The sequence below is a fragment of the Candida metapsilosis genome, assembly GCF_017655625.1.
Source record: "Candida metapsilosis strain BP57 chromosome Unknown scaffold7, whole genome shotgun sequence".
In the NCBI taxonomy this organism is placed as follows: domain Eukaryota; kingdom Fungi; phylum Ascomycota; class Pichiomycetes; order Serinales; family Debaryomycetaceae; genus Lodderomyces; species Lodderomyces metapsilosis.
Window position 1 is genome coordinate 146,043 of NW_027138165.1, and position 20,395 is coordinate 166,437.

General features: G+C 37.2%; 13 protein-coding genes across 13 annotated transcripts; 6 read left to right on the top strand and 7 right to left on the bottom strand. All coding sequences in view use genetic code 12, as the record gives it.

Moving 5' to 3' along the window:
- Nucleotides 1–46: 46 nt before the first annotated feature.
- Nucleotides 47–1,201, bottom strand: SOD6 (Sod6p; the record flags this gene model as incomplete). Its single annotated transcript, XM_067693698.1, has 1 exon — nt 47–1,201. The coding sequence occupies one exon, from the start codon at nt 1,199–1,201 to the stop codon at nt 47–49; it is 1,155 nt and encodes a 384-aa protein (XP_067546093.1).
- Nucleotides 1,202–2,600: 1,399 nt separating this feature from the next.
- STF2 (Stf2p) lies at nt 2,601–2,861 on the top strand (the record flags this gene model as incomplete). Its single annotated transcript, XM_067693699.1, has 1 exon — nt 2,601–2,861. The coding sequence occupies one exon, from the start codon at nt 2,601–2,603 to the stop codon at nt 2,859–2,861; it is 261 nt and encodes an 86-aa protein (XP_067546094.1).
- A 257-nt stretch (nt 2,862–3,118) lies between these two features.
- MUQ1 (ethanolamine-phosphate cytidylyltransferase) lies at nt 3,119–4,353 on the bottom strand (the record flags this gene model as incomplete). Its single annotated transcript, XM_067693701.1, has 2 exons — nt 3,119–4,212; nt 4,281–4,353. The coding sequence occupies 2 exons, from the start codon at nt 4,351–4,353 to the stop codon at nt 3,119–3,121; spliced, it is 1,167 nt and encodes a 388-aa protein (XP_067546095.1).
- Nucleotides 4,354–4,661: 308 nt separating this feature from the next.
- I9W82_004611 (uncharacterized protein) lies at nt 4,662–5,525 on the bottom strand (the record flags this gene model as incomplete). Its single annotated transcript, XM_067693702.1, has 1 exon — nt 4,662–5,525. The coding sequence occupies one exon, from the start codon at nt 5,523–5,525 to the stop codon at nt 4,662–4,664; it is 864 nt and encodes a 287-aa protein (XP_067546096.1).
- A 406-nt stretch (nt 5,526–5,931) lies between these two features.
- I9W82_004612 (uncharacterized protein) lies at nt 5,932–7,245 on the top strand (the record flags this gene model as incomplete). The annotated part of the gene is made up of 1 exon (XM_067693703.1): nt 5,932–7,245. One exon carries the CDS (start codon nt 5,932–5,934, stop codon nt 7,243–7,245), a length of 1,314 nt encoding a protein of 437 aa, XP_067546097.1.
- Nucleotides 7,246–8,693: 1,448 nt separating this feature from the next.
- On the top strand, nt 8,694–11,783 carry I9W82_004613 (uncharacterized protein; the record flags this gene model as incomplete). Its single annotated transcript, XM_067693704.1, has 4 exons — nt 8,694–8,776; nt 8,862–9,905; nt 10,022–10,155; nt 10,696–11,783. 4 exons carry the CDS (start codon nt 8,694–8,696, stop codon nt 11,781–11,783), a joined length of 2,349 nt encoding a protein of 782 aa, XP_067546098.1.
- A 39-nt stretch (nt 11,784–11,822) lies between these two features.
- On the bottom strand, nt 11,823–12,518 carry I9W82_004614 (CWC24; the record flags this gene model as incomplete). The annotated part of the gene is made up of 1 exon (XM_067693705.1): nt 11,823–12,518. The coding sequence occupies one exon, from the start codon at nt 12,516–12,518 to the stop codon at nt 11,823–11,825; it is 696 nt and encodes a 231-aa protein (XP_067546099.1).
- A 1,759-nt stretch (nt 12,519–14,277) lies between these two features.
- On the bottom strand, nt 14,278–14,601 carry I9W82_004615 (uncharacterized protein; the record flags this gene model as incomplete). The annotated part of the gene is made up of 1 exon (XM_067693706.1): nt 14,278–14,601. The coding sequence occupies one exon, from the start codon at nt 14,599–14,601 to the stop codon at nt 14,278–14,280; it is 324 nt and encodes a 107-aa protein (XP_067546100.1).
- Nucleotides 14,602–15,150: 549 nt separating this feature from the next.
- On the top strand, nt 15,151–16,377 carry I9W82_004616 (uncharacterized protein; the record flags this gene model as incomplete). Its single annotated transcript, XM_067693707.1, has 1 exon — nt 15,151–16,377. One exon carries the CDS (start codon nt 15,151–15,153, stop codon nt 16,375–16,377), a length of 1,227 nt encoding a protein of 408 aa, XP_067546101.1.
- Nucleotides 16,378–16,415: 38 nt separating this feature from the next.
- Nucleotides 16,416–17,108, bottom strand: I9W82_004617 (CWC24; the record flags this gene model as incomplete). Its single annotated transcript, XM_067693708.1, has 1 exon — nt 16,416–17,108. One exon carries the CDS (start codon nt 17,106–17,108, stop codon nt 16,416–16,418), a length of 693 nt encoding a protein of 230 aa, XP_067546102.1.
- A 182-nt stretch (nt 17,109–17,290) lies between these two features.
- Nucleotides 17,291–17,935, top strand: I9W82_004618 (J-type chaperone; the record flags this gene model as incomplete). The annotated part of the gene is made up of 1 exon (XM_067693709.1): nt 17,291–17,935. The coding sequence occupies one exon, from the start codon at nt 17,291–17,293 to the stop codon at nt 17,933–17,935; it is 645 nt and encodes a 214-aa protein (XP_067546103.1).
- A 99-nt stretch (nt 17,936–18,034) lies between these two features.
- Nucleotides 18,035–18,994, bottom strand: CKB1 (casein kinase 2 regulatory subunit; the record flags this gene model as incomplete). Its single annotated transcript, XM_067693710.1, has 1 exon — nt 18,035–18,994. One exon carries the CDS (start codon nt 18,992–18,994, stop codon nt 18,035–18,037), a length of 960 nt encoding a protein of 319 aa, XP_067546104.1.
- A 739-nt stretch (nt 18,995–19,733) lies between these two features.
- On the top strand, nt 19,734–20,384 carry I9W82_004620 (GET complex subunit; the record flags this gene model as incomplete). The annotated part of the gene is made up of 1 exon (XM_067693712.1): nt 19,734–20,384. The coding sequence occupies one exon, from the start codon at nt 19,734–19,736 to the stop codon at nt 20,382–20,384; it is 651 nt and encodes a 216-aa protein (XP_067546105.1).
- Between the last annotated feature and the right edge of the window lie 11 nt (nt 20,385–20,395).

The following is a 20,395-nucleotide window of genomic DNA, read 5'->3' on the forward strand; positions in this document are numbered from 1 at the left end:
AAAGGATGAGAAAAAGGATAAAGAAGCGAGAACAAAGTTCAGTGTCTCAAATCACTAACATGATGATGAATCCAATTGCCAATGAATGCATCAATGCATTCAAGAATGAAGTTGATAATGTACCCAACAAAGATGCAGCACTTGAATTTGGTGAGCAATCTTCCGAGACTCCATGTAATGTGACATTGGTTTGATTCTGATATAATTTCATTTCAGATGAGTTTGGAGAATGGATTGAAGAATGATGGATTAGTTTGTCGAGACTTTTTTTACCAAATTTGTTTTCATCTTCTTTTGACCAATGGTTCTTTGTCTTGTTGACCAATTTTTGAGGCAAAATTTTGACATCTTGTAAGATATGTTTAAAATTCTTTGATTTGGAGAGGTCTTCCTTTTCACGTGGATCGGCTTGGTCATTATCGTTGGCTTGCCCCTGTTGTGATTCAGCAGCTTCATTTTCATCCTTTGGCTCCTTTATTTCCTGTTCCAAAGATGGTGGCAACAATTCAACCTCAACCTCATCATCATCACTTTCATATACTTCATTTTTCAAAGCTTCCAAAGCATCAAATGTATCACTTTGATGATTGATTGATTCTTTCAACTGGGTCAATTGTACGGTATCATCAGTTTGAATATATTCATCCATCAAGCTTTGAATACGTAAATCATTAGCCAATTCAATATCCGCACACGCCAATTTCGTCATATTTGCATAATGGAAAACCAAACTTCTACCAACAATATAACTCTTTGATCTTTTATTCAACGACAAGTATGGATCAGTGAATTTGAATTCAAAACAAGTGCTATTGATGGCACCATGTTTACCAGATAAATCACCAACTTGACAATATCCATCGTGTTTTTGAGCAAGACAATCAGGACTAGAATTGTATGGGTTGAAATGTAATCCACAAGCTTCACAATTGCCATTTTCCGGTACTGATCGTTCATGAATATGATAATAGAATGGACCTTCATTATGGGGGAACCCAGTCATGTCGACATGAACATTTACATGTTTACCTGTTGATGTAAAGACGACATTTCCTTTGATATTTTTATCACCACCAAATGGGAAATCAGCAATGGCGACAATGTTTTTGGGGTTTTTCTTGATTTTGGGTGCTTTGTCGGAAACACAAGTGGTTGCAAAGTAAGTGAGACTGAGGATAAATATGGATGAAAGAAGCTTCATGTTTGGATGGTGTGTAAGGAAGGAAGTTATGTAAGAAGAATAATATAAGAAAGTGGAGTTTCTTTAGAAAAAGGGAAAGTTTTATGCTGTAGTTTTCTACTCTTTAAAGTTTATCTATTTTGTTATGGAACAGCTGCAAAAAAAAACAAAACAAAGGAGAAGGAACAGACAGACAGACAAATTAAAATTTGGCAACAGACACTTTATTTGCCACTGAACTTTATAGAGAAGAAGAGCAAAAGCGTGATACGAGAAGCGTAGCTGTAACAGTGTTTAGTGCTTGGGTAGTTAGTGTAGAAGCATCTCCCATACTCTTAAATAGTTTCATAGCAGAGGACAGATTCATTGGAATACGAGTCAACGTTACAGTCAATTTAATAAAGAGATATTTATAGTATCCATTGCTGCAAAGACACATGTACTGTACTATCAGATGAATTTTTGATAAGTAGGTTAATGCTTATCTCGAGTAGGTGAGTCTTACATACTAGTCAGTCACATGTCTCTTAGTTTTATACTTTGTAGTATTGTGCATAATCTGATCTAAGCAGGCCGAAACAGGGCCGAAAGGAGAAGGAGGTTGGGTTTGTATATAATGCATAGAAAGATTTACTAAATGTACCAATTGGGAAATTCTTAATTCTCGCGTGACCCCCCTCTCTCTCTCTTAAAAAAAAAAAAAAAAATAGGGGCCAACGTTTGATGATGTAATACAGAAGAAACAAGAGCTTTAAGTGTTATAACCAATAAATATCTCCTTTACAAGAGTTAGAGTACTTTTTAACATTCACTAACCAAAATGGTATATTAGTAGGTCCAACGCTATCTCTCTCTCTCTCTTTTCAATAGAGTGCTTCCCCTCCTTTTGTCTTATCAGTTTGATTTGGTAGCACAAAAAAAAAAAAGAAACCCAATTCTAGTTCTTTCTATAAAGACACAAAATGTACTGCTACTGTATAATGCATACCACCTGATTTTACAAAGAATCAGTCATTTGAAACTGCAAAAGGACAGCGGTGTTCAGAACTTGAATACTTAGAGTAGATGAGTAGCAGTAATACTAGTCCCAATGGGATGGGTCATAGGCTACAATTGAGTAATAAGCAGCTGTTTTGTTCTTGATAGACTTTTTCTATAACAATTTAGATTGTAACAGTACACTAAAAATCATAAATTACACTTTCTTTCTCTCCACACTTTTCCCAAACTCAACAAACATTATTAAACACAGTTTTCAACAAAAACATAAACAATATATAAATACTCAACAAATTTCCAATTCCAATTGACCTCTTAACTTTACTTCTTTTCTTTTCTTTTCTTTCATCAATTCTTTTAGAAACAAAACCTAATAAGAAACAACACACACACACACATATATATATACAGCTACGCTACTATGTCAAGAACACAGAAATGGACAGTCCACGAAAAACGCCCCCAAGAACCAAAATGGTTCACTCACAATGGCTACATCAACACTGACCCAACCAAAGTCAAGAAGAATGGAGCTGGTAAAAACAATTGGGGCCAAGATGGTGATGAATCCGATTACACTTTGTTTAATAAAAAGAGCAATGGTAGGAGAAATTCTAATCATGATGTTAATGAGTTGAAGTTGATGAATTTGAACAAGTCTATTGATGCTAGGTTTGCTTAGGATTGCAAATGGAGAAGAGGGGCTATTTACTGTACTGGTTTACGTAATGTATTCATGAAATGATTGATGAATTGATGATGCTTTGATGCTTTGATGCTTTGATGAATTTGCTTTTGATTATACAATTTGTATAAAGTTATTGCTTGTATAGAATGTTTGTATAATCAAATTGATCTATTAATGAATATAACAGAGTAGAAAGAGAGTTAAGTCAAAGGATTTCTTTCTATACAAAGCTGGGATAGCCAGTGCTTCTCTTACTCCCCCTTTGCCTTCTCTTTAGCTTCCAATACTTTTTCAACTTCAGCTTTCCAACCTTTCTTCTTTTGTCGCTCAACATACAATGCCTTATTCTGTAATACTCGATCAACAATAAACTCAGTACTCATATGATCATACTTGTGTTTAGGTAAAGTCTCAAACACCACCTTACCGTTACCCTTTCCAGAAACTTCTTCATATACCGATGCATCAACTTCAGTAGGTCCATGAAATACCTTGACCACATTACCAATCCTCGAAAGGAACTCCAATGTAGGTACATAAGGTGCATTAAGCACAATCCCATCGACATATTTACATTGTAAAACACACAATGACCGTTCGAAAATATTCATAATGGGATAATTCAATCCCTTGTATTTGTTAACTGTAATATCATCATGAATACCAACAATGACTTTAGTAGTTCCATTGCCTAATTTTTGAGCTTTTTCATGGGCTAATTTTAATACTTCAATATGACCAGGATGGAATAAATCAAATCCACCATCTATATAAACATACTGTGGGGAAACATCGGCCTCCTCTTCTTTCTTTGGTTCAACAATTGTCTTCAACTCCTCAGGAGTATTTAAATAAACCACTGATCCTGGATGCAACCCAGTTTCATCAGTAGCATACCTCGTAAACCTATCCAAATTATCACCCTCATTAATCAACTTCTGCCAATTTTTCTCCACGTTTAAATCACGATAATGATGGCTTTTCGACATCAACAACATCCGACCAACCAAATCAGTAGTACTAATATTAGGAGTCCGTTTAACAACAACAAATTTCCCCAAATCTTTAACCACTTGATACGTGTCTTCACCATTGGCATCAGTAGTTATATCATCACCATGAACAACGTATTGACATCCATATTGTTCCATAAACTTAGGATCAGTGACGTAGGGCGCATTGGGAATGGCTTTTGTCGACCATTTGCATGCATCAACTGCCGTCATTCGTTCATCGAGCTTCATCACACAGGGCCCCTTGTTGGCGAGGATTTCTTCGTCGGAGTGGACACCAGCGTAGAGTTCTTTGCCTAGTTGACGTGCTTGTAACATTGCTCCTGCGTGGCCTTAATTAAAAAAGGAAATGTTAGTATAAGCTAACAAAGCTTTGCGATTTGTGTATATAAAAACATACCATGGTGGGCAAAATCAAAGCATCCATCGACCCAGATCCGACAATTCTCAATTCCCTCTGGTCGTTCAAACATTATGCTTTTTTTCTCGTAGTCTGTGAAAGGAAAAGGAGAGAGAAAATCAACGAAAATATTTACAAGATTTTGACATTTGGAAATTTCCATTTTTTTTTTTTTTTTTTCACACGCGCGCAATGTCAGATTCTCCTTTCCCCGCCAGCCGCTCTTTCCTATTCCCATTGAAAAAATAGGGTAGCATGCGTTATCTACAATAAATCAAGAACCGCATTCTTCCTCACCTTTAAGCTGGAGGTAGTTTACTCAAATAGCTCAATCTGCTCTCTTTTTCTCCCAAGTAAACTGTGTATTAAATAAATGAATTTCTATATAAATCCAGATTGTTGTTGTTGTCCCACTTCAATTGAATTCTGAGTACCCCCTTTGTTTCGAAATGGACGTTGTGTATAAGCTGGTTTAGGTTGTTGTGGTTGACTGTACTGTCCACCTCTCATGTTCCTCAGCTGCTGTTGGTAATGTGGTTCATCGTAGTATCCACCTCTTGTGTTCCTCAGCTGTTGTTGATAATGTGGATCACTGTATTGTCCACCTCGTACATCCCTCAGCTGCTGCTGCTGACGAGGTGGAGCTTGACCAAATTCTCTCTCACTCCTTCCATACTGACCAGCATTAACACCACTTCCAGTATACTTTACAGCACCTTGAGCCTGTCTCTCCTTTGCCATCTTCACCACACAACAATAAATCATCCCTGCATTCCGTGTTGAACATTTATGCATCCATCCAAAAAAACTACCAATTACCGGAGGGAACGTAATCAACAAATCAAGTCCAATGTTTCCCTGCATCTGTGCCATTAATTTCCCAGGTAAATGGAATCGTTCATTAGCTAAAGAAATCAACCTCATGTGAATCATGTACATAACTAAGGGACCAATCACAGGCAAGAAAAACACAACAAATGGCACTAGCCCCAATCCACAGTCCATCCCCACTCCACAGGATCCAAATAGACATTTATCATGTTGCCAAGCCATAGATTGGATTTGGGCCCATGCTTTCTGCTCTTGTTTTGTAAAGAGATCGGGTGGGAGTTTTAATTTTTTTCCAGTCTTTTCATCAGTGTAGGGGTCAGTATTGTTCCAGTGGTCTTCGGCGTATTCGTTGAATTTATCCATGACTATGTCATAGCCAGGAATATTTTCTAATTGATCTTGAAATTGTGACATTTTCCTTTAGGTTAGCTTAATCAAAGGGAGTGGCAGAAACAAAGTGGTTAAGATAGATTTATATTCTGATATGGTTTTTAAGTTTGCTCTTTCTATGAGTCTCAAAGTGTTTCTATTAATAAACTAATATCTCTGTTTGGTTCCTGAAGTGACATCTATTGTGTGACTTCCATTGTGTATTATTTTGATTTTTAAATTTTTTGCTGTTTTCCAATTTGACGGAAATAAAAAAATAAAAAAAATAAAAAAAATAAAAAAATAAAAAAAACATTAAGAATCGGTCTTTGTGTGATTGTGGCGAATATATATATTACCGCGTTTTGAACCGATACACCAAAAAAACAACTGTAAACAAAAGCTATTCGACGGACTTCACATTTGACTCTTTTATACCACCACCACAATTATGGCACGATCTAAAAAGAAAACACCTACATCAGAAGAAAAAGCAATAGCAGCTGCTGCTGAAGAAAGATTACAACAAGCTGTTTGCTATGCAAAAGCAAATCCTAGAGTCAAATTGTCAGAAGTAGCAAAACTATTCAATAGGGCCGCAACTACAATCTGGGGTCGTTTACATGGAGCTAAACCTAAAACTCAAGCTCACGAGGGTCAACAATTTCTATCAGGAAAGCAAGAAATTCTTTTCATTAGACAACTTGAGGCTTCAGATGCTGAGATTGAGGGACTAGAGAGGGATGAAATTCGTGACTTGGCTCAAGATGTTTTGAACGCGTTTGGTGAAGATAGAACCGTTGGAATTAATTGGCCTTACAAATTTTTACAAAGGCATACATGGATCAAACTATTACCATCAAAGGGAGCTACGCTTCATGATATGTACTATGCTGTGTCGTTGACTGTAATCGAAGACTTTTTCTGGCGTTATAAGAAGGTTGTTGATCAGTATAAGGTTGCTTCATCCAACGTTTGGAACATTGCCGAAACAGGAGTTGCCGTACATAAACTAGGACGTACAAGGGGGACAGATTCTGAGGAAAATGGTGATGGAAACGGTGAAAACAGGAAGGTGATCACCACAGTTGTGGAGGCCATATCCGCCGAAGGTGAAAGAATGAAATTGCCTATTGGTAATGATAAGGATGAACTTCAGACCAATCAGGAATCAGCTGATGCATTAGACTGGGCATACGCCATAACCTACAAAGACTGGATCACTTCTGGATATTTCCAGCAATGGATACAACAAATATTCATCCCTAACACCACCCCACAAGATCCACAAGATTATAGAATCCTAATCATGGATAACCAAGCAACACATTACCATGAAGAGCTCAAACTGATTTTAAAGGAATCCAAAGTGATTCCAATTTACCTCCCACTACATTGCCTGCAATTGATGCAACCTTTAAGTGTATCTGTGTTAAAATCTACAAAAAAGCACTATAGAGAATGCATTTCAACTTACTTTAGTGATACTAGCGCAGAAGTTGTGCCAAGGGACAAGTTTATTGAGTTCTGGTGTAAGTCACGAAATCAAGGAATGAGTAAAGACAACATCTTGAGTGGGTTTGAGAAATCTGGATTATGGCCAATTAATAAAGACGTGATTTTAAATCACCCTGCTTTAGCAAATAAGAAAGTTCTAGACATTGGTGTACAATCACTACTGTATGATCAGCTACATATGGACGAGGAGGTTATCGAAGAATTTGATCTCGATGAAGACGATGGAATGACCAGTGAGGACTTGTGAAGTCGCAATAGAGAGTTGGAAATTGAATTGCAAGCAGTTAAACAGGAAACATTGTGCTTGAGAAGAAAATTATGTGAACTATGTTCTTGTTTGGAACTGCCAAAAGAGACTGACGGACCCAAGAGGAAGAGAAAGGTATCATCGTCATCAAAAAAGAACAGTGGTGGAAAGTCCACCTCCAAGGTGAAGAAACCCAAGACGACTACAAAGAAGAGCTTTAGATGAAGTATACCTCGTTACAATGACTTGATGCTGAACCAATTCCTATTTTTACCCTATTGACAATCATCTCATACCGTCACATGTATTGTTTGACTGAGTCTTAAAAAAAATACCATTGGTAATTGTTACCAATTGAAAGTCAGGATCAAGGATGTAAACAATATAAAAAATTATCAATTATTATAGAGATTACTAACTAGTCCACCACCCTAAAAAATGATATAAAAATCCACATTCCACATCATTGCTTCCTTCTTCGAGTTCAGATATTCAAACTTAGGAGAAAACTTGAAAAATCAACTCAATTTTGGTAAATTGCCCTAAAAATCTCCCAACTAATGAGCGGGCAAAAAATTCCACCAAAGATCATCCAAAGAATTATCATCACAAATTGAATGCGTGCTTGCTTTTTATTTCTTGCGGGCCATATAGATTCGCTGTCATCAATTTGATTGGGTACATTGGTGACAACAGGTACATTGCTGACTGCAGGTGCATTGGAGGCTGGGGCTTCAACATTAAGGTCATCTAAAGGGATGTCACTGGTGTTGTTGTTGTTGCTGTTGCTGTTGCTGTTGTTTTGGTCATTGCTGTTTTGGTTGTTGTTGTTGTTGTTGTTGTTGTTGTTGTTGTTTGGGGTGATTTCTGTCACGTTAGTGTGAGCTCGTATGATCTTCATGAGTTTTTTAGCTCTTCTGTAGGCCGCCGGCACAAGACAATAGGTGAAGAGTGCTAAAATTGCAAAAAAGAAACAGAAGAACACACCACAGTCTTGTTTAGCCGACAATTTGATCTTTGGTGGCATTTAAATAAAATTTTTGGAGGTAAACGGATGTGGATAAGAAGTGGCAAATGTTGTATAAAAAGTTATGGAAATGTTATTTGATTTACAGTATATATAGGGCTGGTTTGAATGTTATGCTATAGATATACAACTTTGTGTAATGCGCATTTAATTTGCGCATGGAAATATATTTATAGATCAAATGGGCGTCTATGTACGAAATTACAAGTCGCATCTATGTACTCTAAATCAAAGAGCACTCTTCCGCCATACCTCCGTTCCTCTTAGAAACATACAACATGCCTTTAGGAGGCCCTGTTTGACAACATAATCTTTTCTCATCGCTTGTTCTTTCCTAAAACAAAATCGATTCATGAGGTAACAATGGGCACACTTTCTTTTTTGAAAAAGAATAGTTGGAGATGGGCCAAAACACTTGTTCATGAACAATGGAGCTTCACGACTTACCCATAGATATCCTTCTCAAGGTTCTTCCCATCCAACAAAATTTGTTAAACTTCCCACGTCAGACCATAATCAGCTGGCTTAACTTGCTCCCACAAAAACAACTGTTTTGTCTCTTAGCCAACAGCGGTATTGGATTATATAGAGCTTACGATGCTGTCAATGGGATAATTTATGTCAGAACAATGTCTAGATTGACCCGAGTGGTGAAAATAACAATGGATACCAAACTAAAGTTGGACGATATTTTTAGGTTTTTCGTGTTCATCAACTTTGGACCTCTGGTTGGCAAGAAATATTTCAATAAATACTTGATATTTGATTTTCAACATTTAGGGGCGGACCTTCTATTTGAAAATTTTTCTCTTTTCCACTTCATATGCATATGGACTGGTGATGAAGGTTTTTTCAGTCGTCCTTGGACTCATTTCATGGTGTTCGAGTTGGGTTCTCAATTTCCCACCGGTCTACACATTTCATACCCTAGCCAATTGGCATTGAACAAGGATTTTGGCTCCTTGTTTTCAAACTCAATGTTAAGAAAGAATTCATATTTAGGGAACCTTAATCTAACGCTTCGCCAAAGGCTTTTCAGGATTGCTAAAGTTGTGAAAGTGAACATGACAGTTAGCCAATATGTGACGTTTGCAAAACACATGCAAAACTCATCTTCGAGAAGTTGTTTATATCCACATACCCTATCTGTAAGGATAACCTTCGAAGGAATTGGAAGCAATAGCTCACAATCGTCGTCGGTTCAAACTCATGACAATTATCTAGCTGATTTTCCAAGCAATTGGATAAACCAAGTCTTCAATCTATCTGCAATAGAATCCTTCACATTGCATTATTTTGCACCAAATACCCAAATCAGTCAACTTGCATCATTATTATACAACATGCCCAAACTAACTCTGCTTGATTTAAGTTTTGACAGTTTGGACGTCTTGAAAATACCAGAAATGATACGGCCCAAGAAAGAGCCTTTAAGCATTCGACTCCAAATGAATTACAAACACTGTTTCTTTCAACTGGATTCTTGGTTGCAAGTTGTGGAGCATTGGCTGGTTTCCTTCAACGGTTATTGTGCGATATTGAACTATGAGAGTGAGCCACAACCTCAAAGTAAGTTTTTCAGGTTGTTGATGTTTTACAAGTATATCCAATTTAAATCTCGAAGACGGAAAACGTTGAAGAGAATACAAAGATGATAACCACGTTCCTTATCACTTTTCTGTAACTAATCAGCTTCACCCAATCAAATCTTCCAACTCCCTTTTCGATACCGGAATCATCATCTTCTAGTGAAGAGCCCGAAATGGAAAATGCAGATCAATGTGAGGGCTCCAAAAATACCACAAAATACAAAACCACAATTATGTTGAGCGGACACCTTGATGGTTGGTGGCATTTAATTAAAATTTTGGAAGCAAACGGATGTGGATAAGAAGTGGCAAAAGTTGTACTAAAAGTTATGGAAATGTTATTTAATTTACAATATATATAGGGCTCGTTTTAGTGTTCTGCTATAAATATACGTCTTTGTGTAATGCGCATTTATTTTTTGCGCATGTAATTATATTTATAGGTCAGGGGCTTCAATGTATTAAATTACAAGTCGCATCTACGTATTCTAACTCAAGGAGGACTCTTCACTCATACCTCCGTTACTCTTGGAAGCTTACAGCTTACCCTTAGAATGCTCTGTTTAACAACATCATCTAAAGATATTCTCCCATTGCTTGTTCTTTCCTTAAACATAATCGATTAATGTGGTGACAATGGGCACATCTTTTTTGAAAGAGAATAGTTCGAGATGAGCATCAATACTAGCTCATGGACAATGGAGCTTCACAACTTACCCATAGATATCCTTCTCAAGGTGCTTCCCATCCAACAAAACTTGTTAAACTTCCCACGACAAACCATAATCGGTTGGCTTAACTTGCTCCCACAAAAACAACTGTTTTGTCTCTTAGCCGACAGCGGTATTGGTTTATTTGACGCTTACCATGCTAACAATGGAGTAATTTATGCCATAACAATGTCTGGAATGCGTCGATTGGTAAAAATAACAATCACTGAGAAGTTGAAGTTGATTGATACTTTTAGATTTTTTGTATTCATCAACTTTGGACCTCTGATCGGCAAGAAATATTTCAACAAATACTTGATATTTGATTTTCTACATTTAGGGGCAGAGCTTCTATTCGAAAATTTTTCTCTTTTCCACTACATAAATATATGGACTGGCGATGAAGGTTTTTTCAGTCGTCCTTGGATTCACTTCGTGGCGTTCAAGTTGGACTCCCAATTTCCCACAAATATTGAAGTTTCGCATCCTAGCCTATTGGATATGAACAATGATTTTGGTTCCTTGTTTTCAAACTCACTTTTAAGACACAATTCACTTTTTTTTACTACTCGCCAAAAGCTTTTCAGGATTGCCAAAGTTGTGAAAGTGAATATGACGGTTAGCCAATATGTGAAGTTTGCTAGACACATGCAAAACTCATGTTCGAGAAGTTGTTTATATCCACATACCCTATCTGTAAAGATAACCTTCGAAGGGATTGGAAGCAATAGCTCACAACCGTTGTCCTCGTCGTCGGTTCAAACTCATGACAGTTATCCAGCTGATTTTCCAAGCAATTGGATAAACCAAGTCTTCAATCTATCTGCAATAGAATCCTTCACATTGCATTATTTTGCACCAAATACCCAAATCAGTCGACTTGCATCATTATTATACAACATGCCCAAACTAACCCTGCTTGATTTAAGTTTTGACAGTTTGGATGTCTTGCAAATACCAGCAATGATACGGCCCAAAAGAGATCCGTTGAACATTCGACTCCAAATGAATTACAAGCATTGTTTCTTTCAACTGCATTCTTGGTTGGAAGTTGTGGATCATTGGCTGGTTTCCTTCAACGGTTATTATGCGATATTGAACTATGAGAGTGAGCCACAACCTCAAAGTAAGTTTTTCAGGTTGTTGATGTTTTACAAGTATATCCAATTTAAATCTCGAAGACGGAAAACGTTGAAGAGAATACAAAGATGATAACCACGTTCCTTATCACTTTTCTGTAACTAATCAGCTTCACCCAATCAATTCTTCCAACTCCCTTTTCGATACCGGAATCATCACCCCTTCGACATCTTTATTACATATAGCACAACCTGATTTCTTTTGTACCTTATACCGATTTAAAAAACAAGCTTGGCAAAATAAATGACCACATTGAGTCTTGATTGGACTTTTGTAATCCTTTTTACAAATTATGCAATTGAAAGGCATGGTTGTAGTGCTGATCCCATCTTCTTTCTGGCTACTCTTCTTGTTTGTAACAACATCTTCCCAATCTTTCTTAATTGGCTTCTTTTGTCTAGATTCATCTCTTATGTGGAGAAACTTGCATGTGTCTCCGTATCCGCAATACCCTGTCTGTTGGAAATCTTTACATACATCAGGCTGGAAGTCCATAATAGTTGTAATGTTGATACTTTCAGGCACTGGTTTGATAGATGATGATTGTTTAGCTACTGTCAGCTTAGGTACATCTTCCATTTCATCTTGGCTCTTCAGTAGTAGCAGTGACGTCGTAGATGTGGAAATAGGCGCAGACTTCTTTGCTGTAGTAGTCGATGTGCTTGTGTTTGAATTTGTCAACTTTGATCGTTTAACAGCTCTATGTTCATCTTGGGGAGTAGTAGCTACCTGTCCATCCTGTTCCAATACATTAGTTCTTCTTTTGGAGCCACTGCTGGAATCTTTAACCACTCTTTTTTTAAACATGGGAGAATGAGGATGGCAAAAAAGATCGGTTCCGCTATGTCATCTCTTATTGTTGAGCTATTGACAACTGGGCATTATAATCTGCAGTACCGACTTAGAATGTTGAAGACCTAAAGTGAAGTTTCTTCACTTTATATTTTTATATATGTATTTCTTAAGAAGTAGTTTAATTACTCACAAGTTTATTACTAGTTATTTCCTCACTATCAATATGACGGAATTAAAAAATTCAAGGATTGGTCTTTGCGTAGTTGTATATCGCCGCGTTTTCAGCTGTTGGTGTATGTGCACGACCCGTCGGAAATGCAACACCTGATAATCAGGAGAGAAAATTTCTAGTAAGAATGCTACTTGTAAAGAGTAGGGATGTTGAGGCTTAAGTTACGATACATAGTTGTATAATATTTGCAATAGACAGGTGCCCTTATTATCGAGTGCCATATATTTCGGCTGCTACCGTTCGGTATATATATCAGCAGTGACTTGTCGTGCCCGGTAGTTATTATTTTTATCCTCAACTGATAGCAAAAACAAATTGTAAACAAAAGCTATCAACAGAATTCACATTTCACTCTCTTACACCACCACAATCATGGCACGATCTAAAAAGGAAACAACCACACCAGAAGAAAAAGCAATAGCAGCAGCTGCTGAAGAAAGATTACAATAAGCAATTGGACTGGGCATACGCCATAACCTACAAGGACTGGATCACTTCTGGCTATTTCCAGGAATGAATACAACAAGTATTCATCCCCAACACCACCCCACAAGATCCACAAGATTACAGAATCTTGTTCATGGATAACCAAGCAGCTCATTACCATGAAGAGCTTAATGTGATTTTAAAGGAATCCAAAGTGGTTCCAATTTACCTCCCACTGCATTGCCTGCAATTGATGCAACCTTTAAGTGTATCTGTGCTTGGCCCTACAAAAGAGCACTATAAAGACTGCATTTCAACCTACTTTGGTGACACTAGCGCTGAAGTTGTGCCAAGGGACAAGTTTATGGAATTTTGGTGTGAGTCATGAAAATCAAGGAGTGGGTAAAGATAACATTTTGAATGGGTTTGAGAAATCTGGATTATGGTCAATTAATAGAGATGTGATTTTAGATCGCCCCGCTTTAGCAAATAAGAAAGTTTTCGACATTGATGTATAATCACTACTGTATGATCAGCTACATATGGACGAGGAGGTTATCGAAGAATTTGATCTCGATGAAGACGATGGAATGACCAGTGAGGACTTGCGAAATCGCAATAGAGAGTTGGAAATTGAATTGCAAGAAGTTAAATAGGAAACAATGAGCTTGAGAAGAAAGCTAAGTCAAGTGTGTTCTTGTTTGGAATTGTCAAAAGAGACTGACGGACCCAAATGGAAGAGAAAGGCATCATCATCATCATTAAACAAGAACAGCGCTGGAAAGTCCACCTCTATGGTGAAGAAATCCAAGAAAAAGTTAAGATGAGATATACCACGTTGCAATGGCTTGATGCTGAACCTATTCCTATTTTTACTTTATTGACAATCATCTCATACCGCCACATATGTTGTTTGACTGAGTCTTAAAAGAATTACCGTTGGTAATTTGCACCAATTGAAAGTCAGGATCAAGGATGTAAACAATTAAAAAATTATGAATTATTATAGAGATTACTAACTAGTTCACCACACTAAAAAAAGATATAAAAACCACATCATTCCTCACTTCTCCAAGCTATCCTTCAAACCTAGGAGAGAGTTTCAATATAAACTCAAGCTTTGCAGATTGCAAGAACAATTTCAAAAATACAAATTGGGAAACCAATCAAACCAATGATTAAAACCAAGATTATCAATGTTAGTTGCAAAATGGCTCCGTCTCTACTCGTGACCGGAAAAACTCTCCAAAATCTCTCTTCATCCGCATTTTGTCTAAACAGCCCCGTTGGTTCCAGTTCAGAACCTTCAGAACCTTCCATTTCTCCGGTTGTTAAAGTGTTGGTGTTACCGATGTTGGCGTTGTTTGTAGATTCGTTTGCAGTATTTGTATTCGGGGTGATTTTTATCTCAAATGTGTTGGACTGTATTAGCTCCATGAGCCGTGAACATCTTCTAGTGAAGAACCCGAAATGGAAAATGCAGATCAATGTGAGGGCTCCAAAAATACCACAAAATACAAATCCACAATTATCTTTTAGCCGACAACTTGATCGTTGGTGGCATAAGGAATTTGGGAGTAAATGGGGGTGGATAAGAAGTGGCAAATGTTGTATAAAAAGTTATGGAAATGTTATTTGATTTACAGTGTATATAGGGCTGGTTTGAATGTTATGCTATATATATACGTCTTTGTGTAATGCGCATTTAATTTGCGCATGGAAATATATTTGTAGGTCAAATGGGCGTCTATGTACGAAATTTCAAACCGCATCTATGTACTCTAACTCAAAGAGCATTCTTCAGCCATACCTCCGTTCCTCTTAGAAACATACAACATGCCTTTAGGGGGCCCTGTTTGACAACATAATCTTCTCCCATCGCTTGTTCTTTCCTAAAACAAAATCGATTCATGAGGTAACAATGGGCACACCTTTTTTTTTGAAAGAAAACAGTTGGGGATGGGCATCAACACTCGTTCATGGACAATGGAGCTTCACGAGTTACCCATAGACATCCTTCTCAAGGTTCTTCCCATCCAACATAACTTGTTAAACTTCCCACGACAAACCATAATCAGCTGGCTTAACTTGCTCCCACAAAAACAACTGTTTTGTCTCTTAGCCAACAGTGCCATTGGATTATATAGAGCTTACGATGCTGTCAATGGAATAATTTATGTCAGCACAATGTCTGGATTGGCCCGAGTGGTGAAAATAACAATGGATACCAAACTAAAGTTGGACGATATTTTTAGGTTTTTCGTGTTCATCAACTTTGGACCTCTGGTTGGCAAGAAATATTTCAATAAATACTTGATATTTGATTTTCAACATTTAGGGGCGGACCTTCTATTTGAAAATTTTTCTCTTTTCCACTTCATATGCATATGGACTGGTGATGAAGGTTTTTTCAGTCGTCCTTGGACTCATTTCATGGTGTTCGAGTTGGGTTCTCAATTTCCCACCGGTCTACACATTTCATACCCTAGCCAATTGGCATTGAACAAGGATTTTGGCTCCTTGTTTTCAAACTCAATGTTAAGAAAGAATTCATATTTAGGGAACCTTTTTCTAACGATTCGCCAAAGGCTTTTCAGGATTGCTAAAGTTGTGAAAGTGAATATGACAGTTAGCCAATATGTGACGTTTGCTAAACACATGCAAAAGTCATGTTCGAGAAGTTGTTTATATCCACATACCCTATCTGTAAGGATAACCTTCGAAGGAATTGGAAGCAATAGCTCACAATCGTCGTCGGTTCAAACTCATGACAATTATCTAGCTGATTTTCCAAGCAATTGGATAAACCAAGTCTTCAATCTATCTGAAATAAAATCCTTCACATTGCATTATTTTGCACCAAATACCCAAATCAGTCAACTTGCATCATTATTATACAACATGCCCAAATTAACTCTGCTTGATTTAAGTTTTGACAGTTTGGATGTCTTGCAAATACCAGCAATGATACGGCCCAAAAGAGAGCCTTTAAGCATTCGACTCCAAATGAATTACAAACACTGTTTCTTTCAACTGGATTCTTGGTTAAAAGTTGTGGATCATTGGCTGATTTCCTTCAACGGTTATTATGCGATATTAAACTATGAGAATGAGCCACAACCTCAAAGTAAGTTTTTCAGAGTGTTGATGTTTTACAAGTATATCCAATTCAAATCTCGAAGACGCAAAATGTTGAAGAGAATACAAAGATGATACCACGTTCCTCAGCACTTTTCTGTAACTAATCAGCTTCACCCAATCAATTCTTCCAACTCCCTTTTCGTTACCGGAATCATCACCCCTTCAACATCTTTATTACATATAGCACAACCTGATTTCTTTTGTACCTTATACCGATTTAAAAAACAAGCTTGACAAAATAAATGACCACATTGAGTCTTGATTGGGCTTTTGTAATTTTTTTTACAAAGTATGCATTTGAAAGGTACGGTTGCAGTGTTGATCCCATCTTCTTTCCGACTACTCTTCTTGTTTGCAACTGCATCTTCCCAATCTTTCTTTATTGGTTTCTTTTGTCTAGATTCATCTCTTATGTGGAGAAACTTGCATGTGTCTCCGTATCCGCAATAGCCTGTCTGTTGGAAATCTTTACATACATCAGGCTGGAAGTCCATAATAGTTGTAATGTTGATACTTTCAGGCACTGGTTTGATAGATGATGATTGTTTAGCTACTGTCAGCTTAGGTACATCTTCCTGTTCATCTTGGCTCTTCAGTAGTAGCAGTGACGTCGTAGATGTGGGAATAGGCGCAGACTTCTTTGCTGTAGTTGACGTGCTTGTGTTTGAATTTGTCAACTTTGATCGTTTAACAGCTCTATGTTCATCTTGAGGAGTAGTCTCTACCTGTTCATCCTGTTCCAACACATTGGTTTTTCTTTTGGAGCCACTGCTGGAATCTTTAACCACTCTTTTCTTAAACATGGGAGAATGGAGATGGCAAAAAAATATTGGTTCCGCTTTGTCATCTCTGGGATCAGCTCTTATTATTTTTCCGCGCTTTGAACTTTCGCAACAAAGACTCAAAAATTTCCACATGATTAATAACTAGGTTTCTTATTCAGCATCTTCAGTCTTATCTACTTTGAAGTATACTACGAATTATAATGCTATCTAGAGGAATCAATCAGCTAGCTAAATCGGCATTGCCAATTACCAGAAGATGGCTTTCCACCGAGGCAACACCATCATACTTTAAATTATTTCCTCACAATTTCCCCCATGGTGGACCACCCAAGGACCCATTCTACATCAATGAAAGACAACTACGCAAAGAATACCGCACTTTGCAAGGATCAAACCACCCAGACGTATCATCAGACACCATAGCATCACTGAACATTAACCAAGCGTTTACACATTTACGTAATCCATATTTACGATTAGCTCACTTGATCAAGTTGATGCACGGAGTCGATATTACTGATGATGCCGTGTCTAAGTCCATGATTGCCAAGTTCCAAAATGCTAGTGATGCAAATGCGATGGCGTACAAGGCTATGTTGTTGCAAGTTATGGAGGCGCATGAACAATTGGAGTTTGCTGAACAGGAGCAAGAGTTGGATGAATTGGAAGAGGAGAATAATGATCGAATAAAACAGGCCGAGGAGAAGATTGAACTGGAGTTGAAGAAGGATCCTATTAATTGGGATGAGTTGATTACTGATGCTATAAAGTTAAAGTATTGGGTTAATATACAGAATGGTATCAAGGATTGGGAACCAGGTAAGCCAGTACACTTGACTCATTAAATGCAGCTGTATAGTGTATACTACTTCTAAAGACAGTTTTATTAATACATCGACAAAAAACATCATTATTGTGTACATTGCATCCCCTATGATTGCTATTTACTCGCTAGCCATAGTTTTATCGTCGTCTTCCTCTTCTTCTTCCTCGTCATCATCATCTTCTTCTTCTCCCATACTAGCATCTTCTTCCTCATCTCCTTCTTCTCCATCCTCAGCTTTCAATTTTGGTACACTATATTCACAATATTCATACTCTTGTTTATCTTCCACACTTTTCGGATGCTGCCTCAACCATTTCATTCTTGGTCCAGTTGAACTTAATTCATTGATTTTAAACCCAAACAACTTCAATCCAAAATCATTAGAACTAAACTTATTTATTCTTATCCTACATTGATTTTCAATTTCAGGAAACATCTTGACTAATAATCCGGGAAATGTCGTTCCGAAATAAGCTCCATCAATGTTTAAATATCTTGAGCTTGAAGGTATGTAAATATCGTTACAGCAAGGGCAGTATAACCGGACTGTTTCTTGACCCGGTACATCGGTTGACCCCACGGGTATCAAATGCATTCCATCGCAAAAGTATCTTGGGCACGAGCCAAAGTCATTCTTTTCAAATTTTGATGCCATTGCCGTTAGTCCTGGTTTGGATACAATATATCTTGCATGTATTAATCCGTATAATAATTCAGCCAGATGGGCCAAAAGTGCTTTATTGGGTAATTCTGGAGCATTATTGGATGACTTCTTGCTATTGTTGCCATTCCCCGTACTGTTTGCCCCTCGTGAGTTGTTGGTATTGCTATTGTTGTTGTTGTTGGTACTTATGCTATTATTATTGGTGGTGTTTGTGTGATCTTCGGCTGTTTCTACTTGGTAGTCTAATATCGTGTATAATGCTTCTCTATAAAATGGTACTTGCAGTGATAAGCCAGTAAGATTAAAGTCATCTTCAATAAAGTCCTGTGATACCTGTACAAAGTAATCGTGGCCAAAAACCTCGCAAAATTGTTGAATCCAAGATATGTAGTCGTCTTCTAAATCACTGGGCATTGGAAGGGTAGTGCGGTTGTGTGGGTAACTATAATGATAAAGTTCTTAGATATGTGGTTTATTCAGGTTCTGTGGCTGAATTGCGTCTTATGCTGGTGGTGAAACGTATAACTATTTTTTTTTTTTTTTTAAGATGAGAGTGTGTGTTGTGCGTCTGTCTGCTGATAAATGGTGAAGGCCGTGTATCTTGAAACGGTAGTAGTGTGTAATGATACTTTAAAGATGTGTATAGTATCAAGGAATTGAGATAAAGATGATTTTACCAAGATGGATGGGGGATGATCTGTTGGGGTAAGGGTGATTCCTTTTGATGTTTCTCTTTTTCCTTTGATTGAAGTTTTGAAGTTAAAATTGAAATTGAAATTCCTTTTCTTTTTTTCTGTTCATTAAAGAGAGAGACACACATACACTTACTATAAGACATTACCAAACACTTGGTTATAAACCTATATATCAATTGAAGAGTAAAAAATGTAAAGATGCATTCCATTCATACTTACATAATCTTTTTATCTGTACATCTTGTAACAGCTCGTTTAGTAAAAGATTATCTTGTAGAAAGCCTTGGTGTAAGGATTGTGTGCAATTCTTTCCTATGAGGCATTGAGTGTCTCAAGAACGTATTCTACGACACACAGCTTTTTTGAAAAATTGTTTTCATCATCCAAAATAAACAGAAAACCCAAATCAATGACAATAGCTTCAGGGCATTATATAATCTCCCAATTGCACTCACACAATGATATCACTCGACTTGAATCCATATACCATCATAATAACAACACTCACCCTACTCATATTACAAAAGATCATCTCATTAATAGGCAAACCAACCATCCAATCCCTAGTATGGAACTTTTACACATCAACACCATTCCTAGGTCAAAGCAATTCAATAAAGCAATACGCTTCCAAACAACACGAAATAAGAACATTAACTCACGAACAAAGATCAATTAGTGCCCAAGATGAGTACGCCAAATGGACGAAATTGAATCGTAAATTGGATAAATTAAAGTTGGAATTACAGGAATTGAATGAGAATTTGACTGCGGAAAAGAGTAAAGTTAATTCGTTGACTAATTCAATAATTTGGATCAGTACAGTATTACCAATTTGGATAATGAGAGTTTTGTTTAGGAAAACTCATTTGTTTTATATACGTGTTGGGATTTTACCTTATTATCTTGAATGGTGGTTGGCTTTACCTTTTTTCAAGACTGGTACTATTGGATTGACTTGTTGGATGTTGGCTGTCAATTATGTTTTGAGTGATTTGTTGTTCTTGGTTAGTTTCCCATTCAAGGCTAAAGTTGCGAAACCTGAAAAGCCAGTTACTAATAAGAGACAGGAGAAATTACCAAAGGATGTTGAACAAGAGACAAATTGAGATAAAAATAC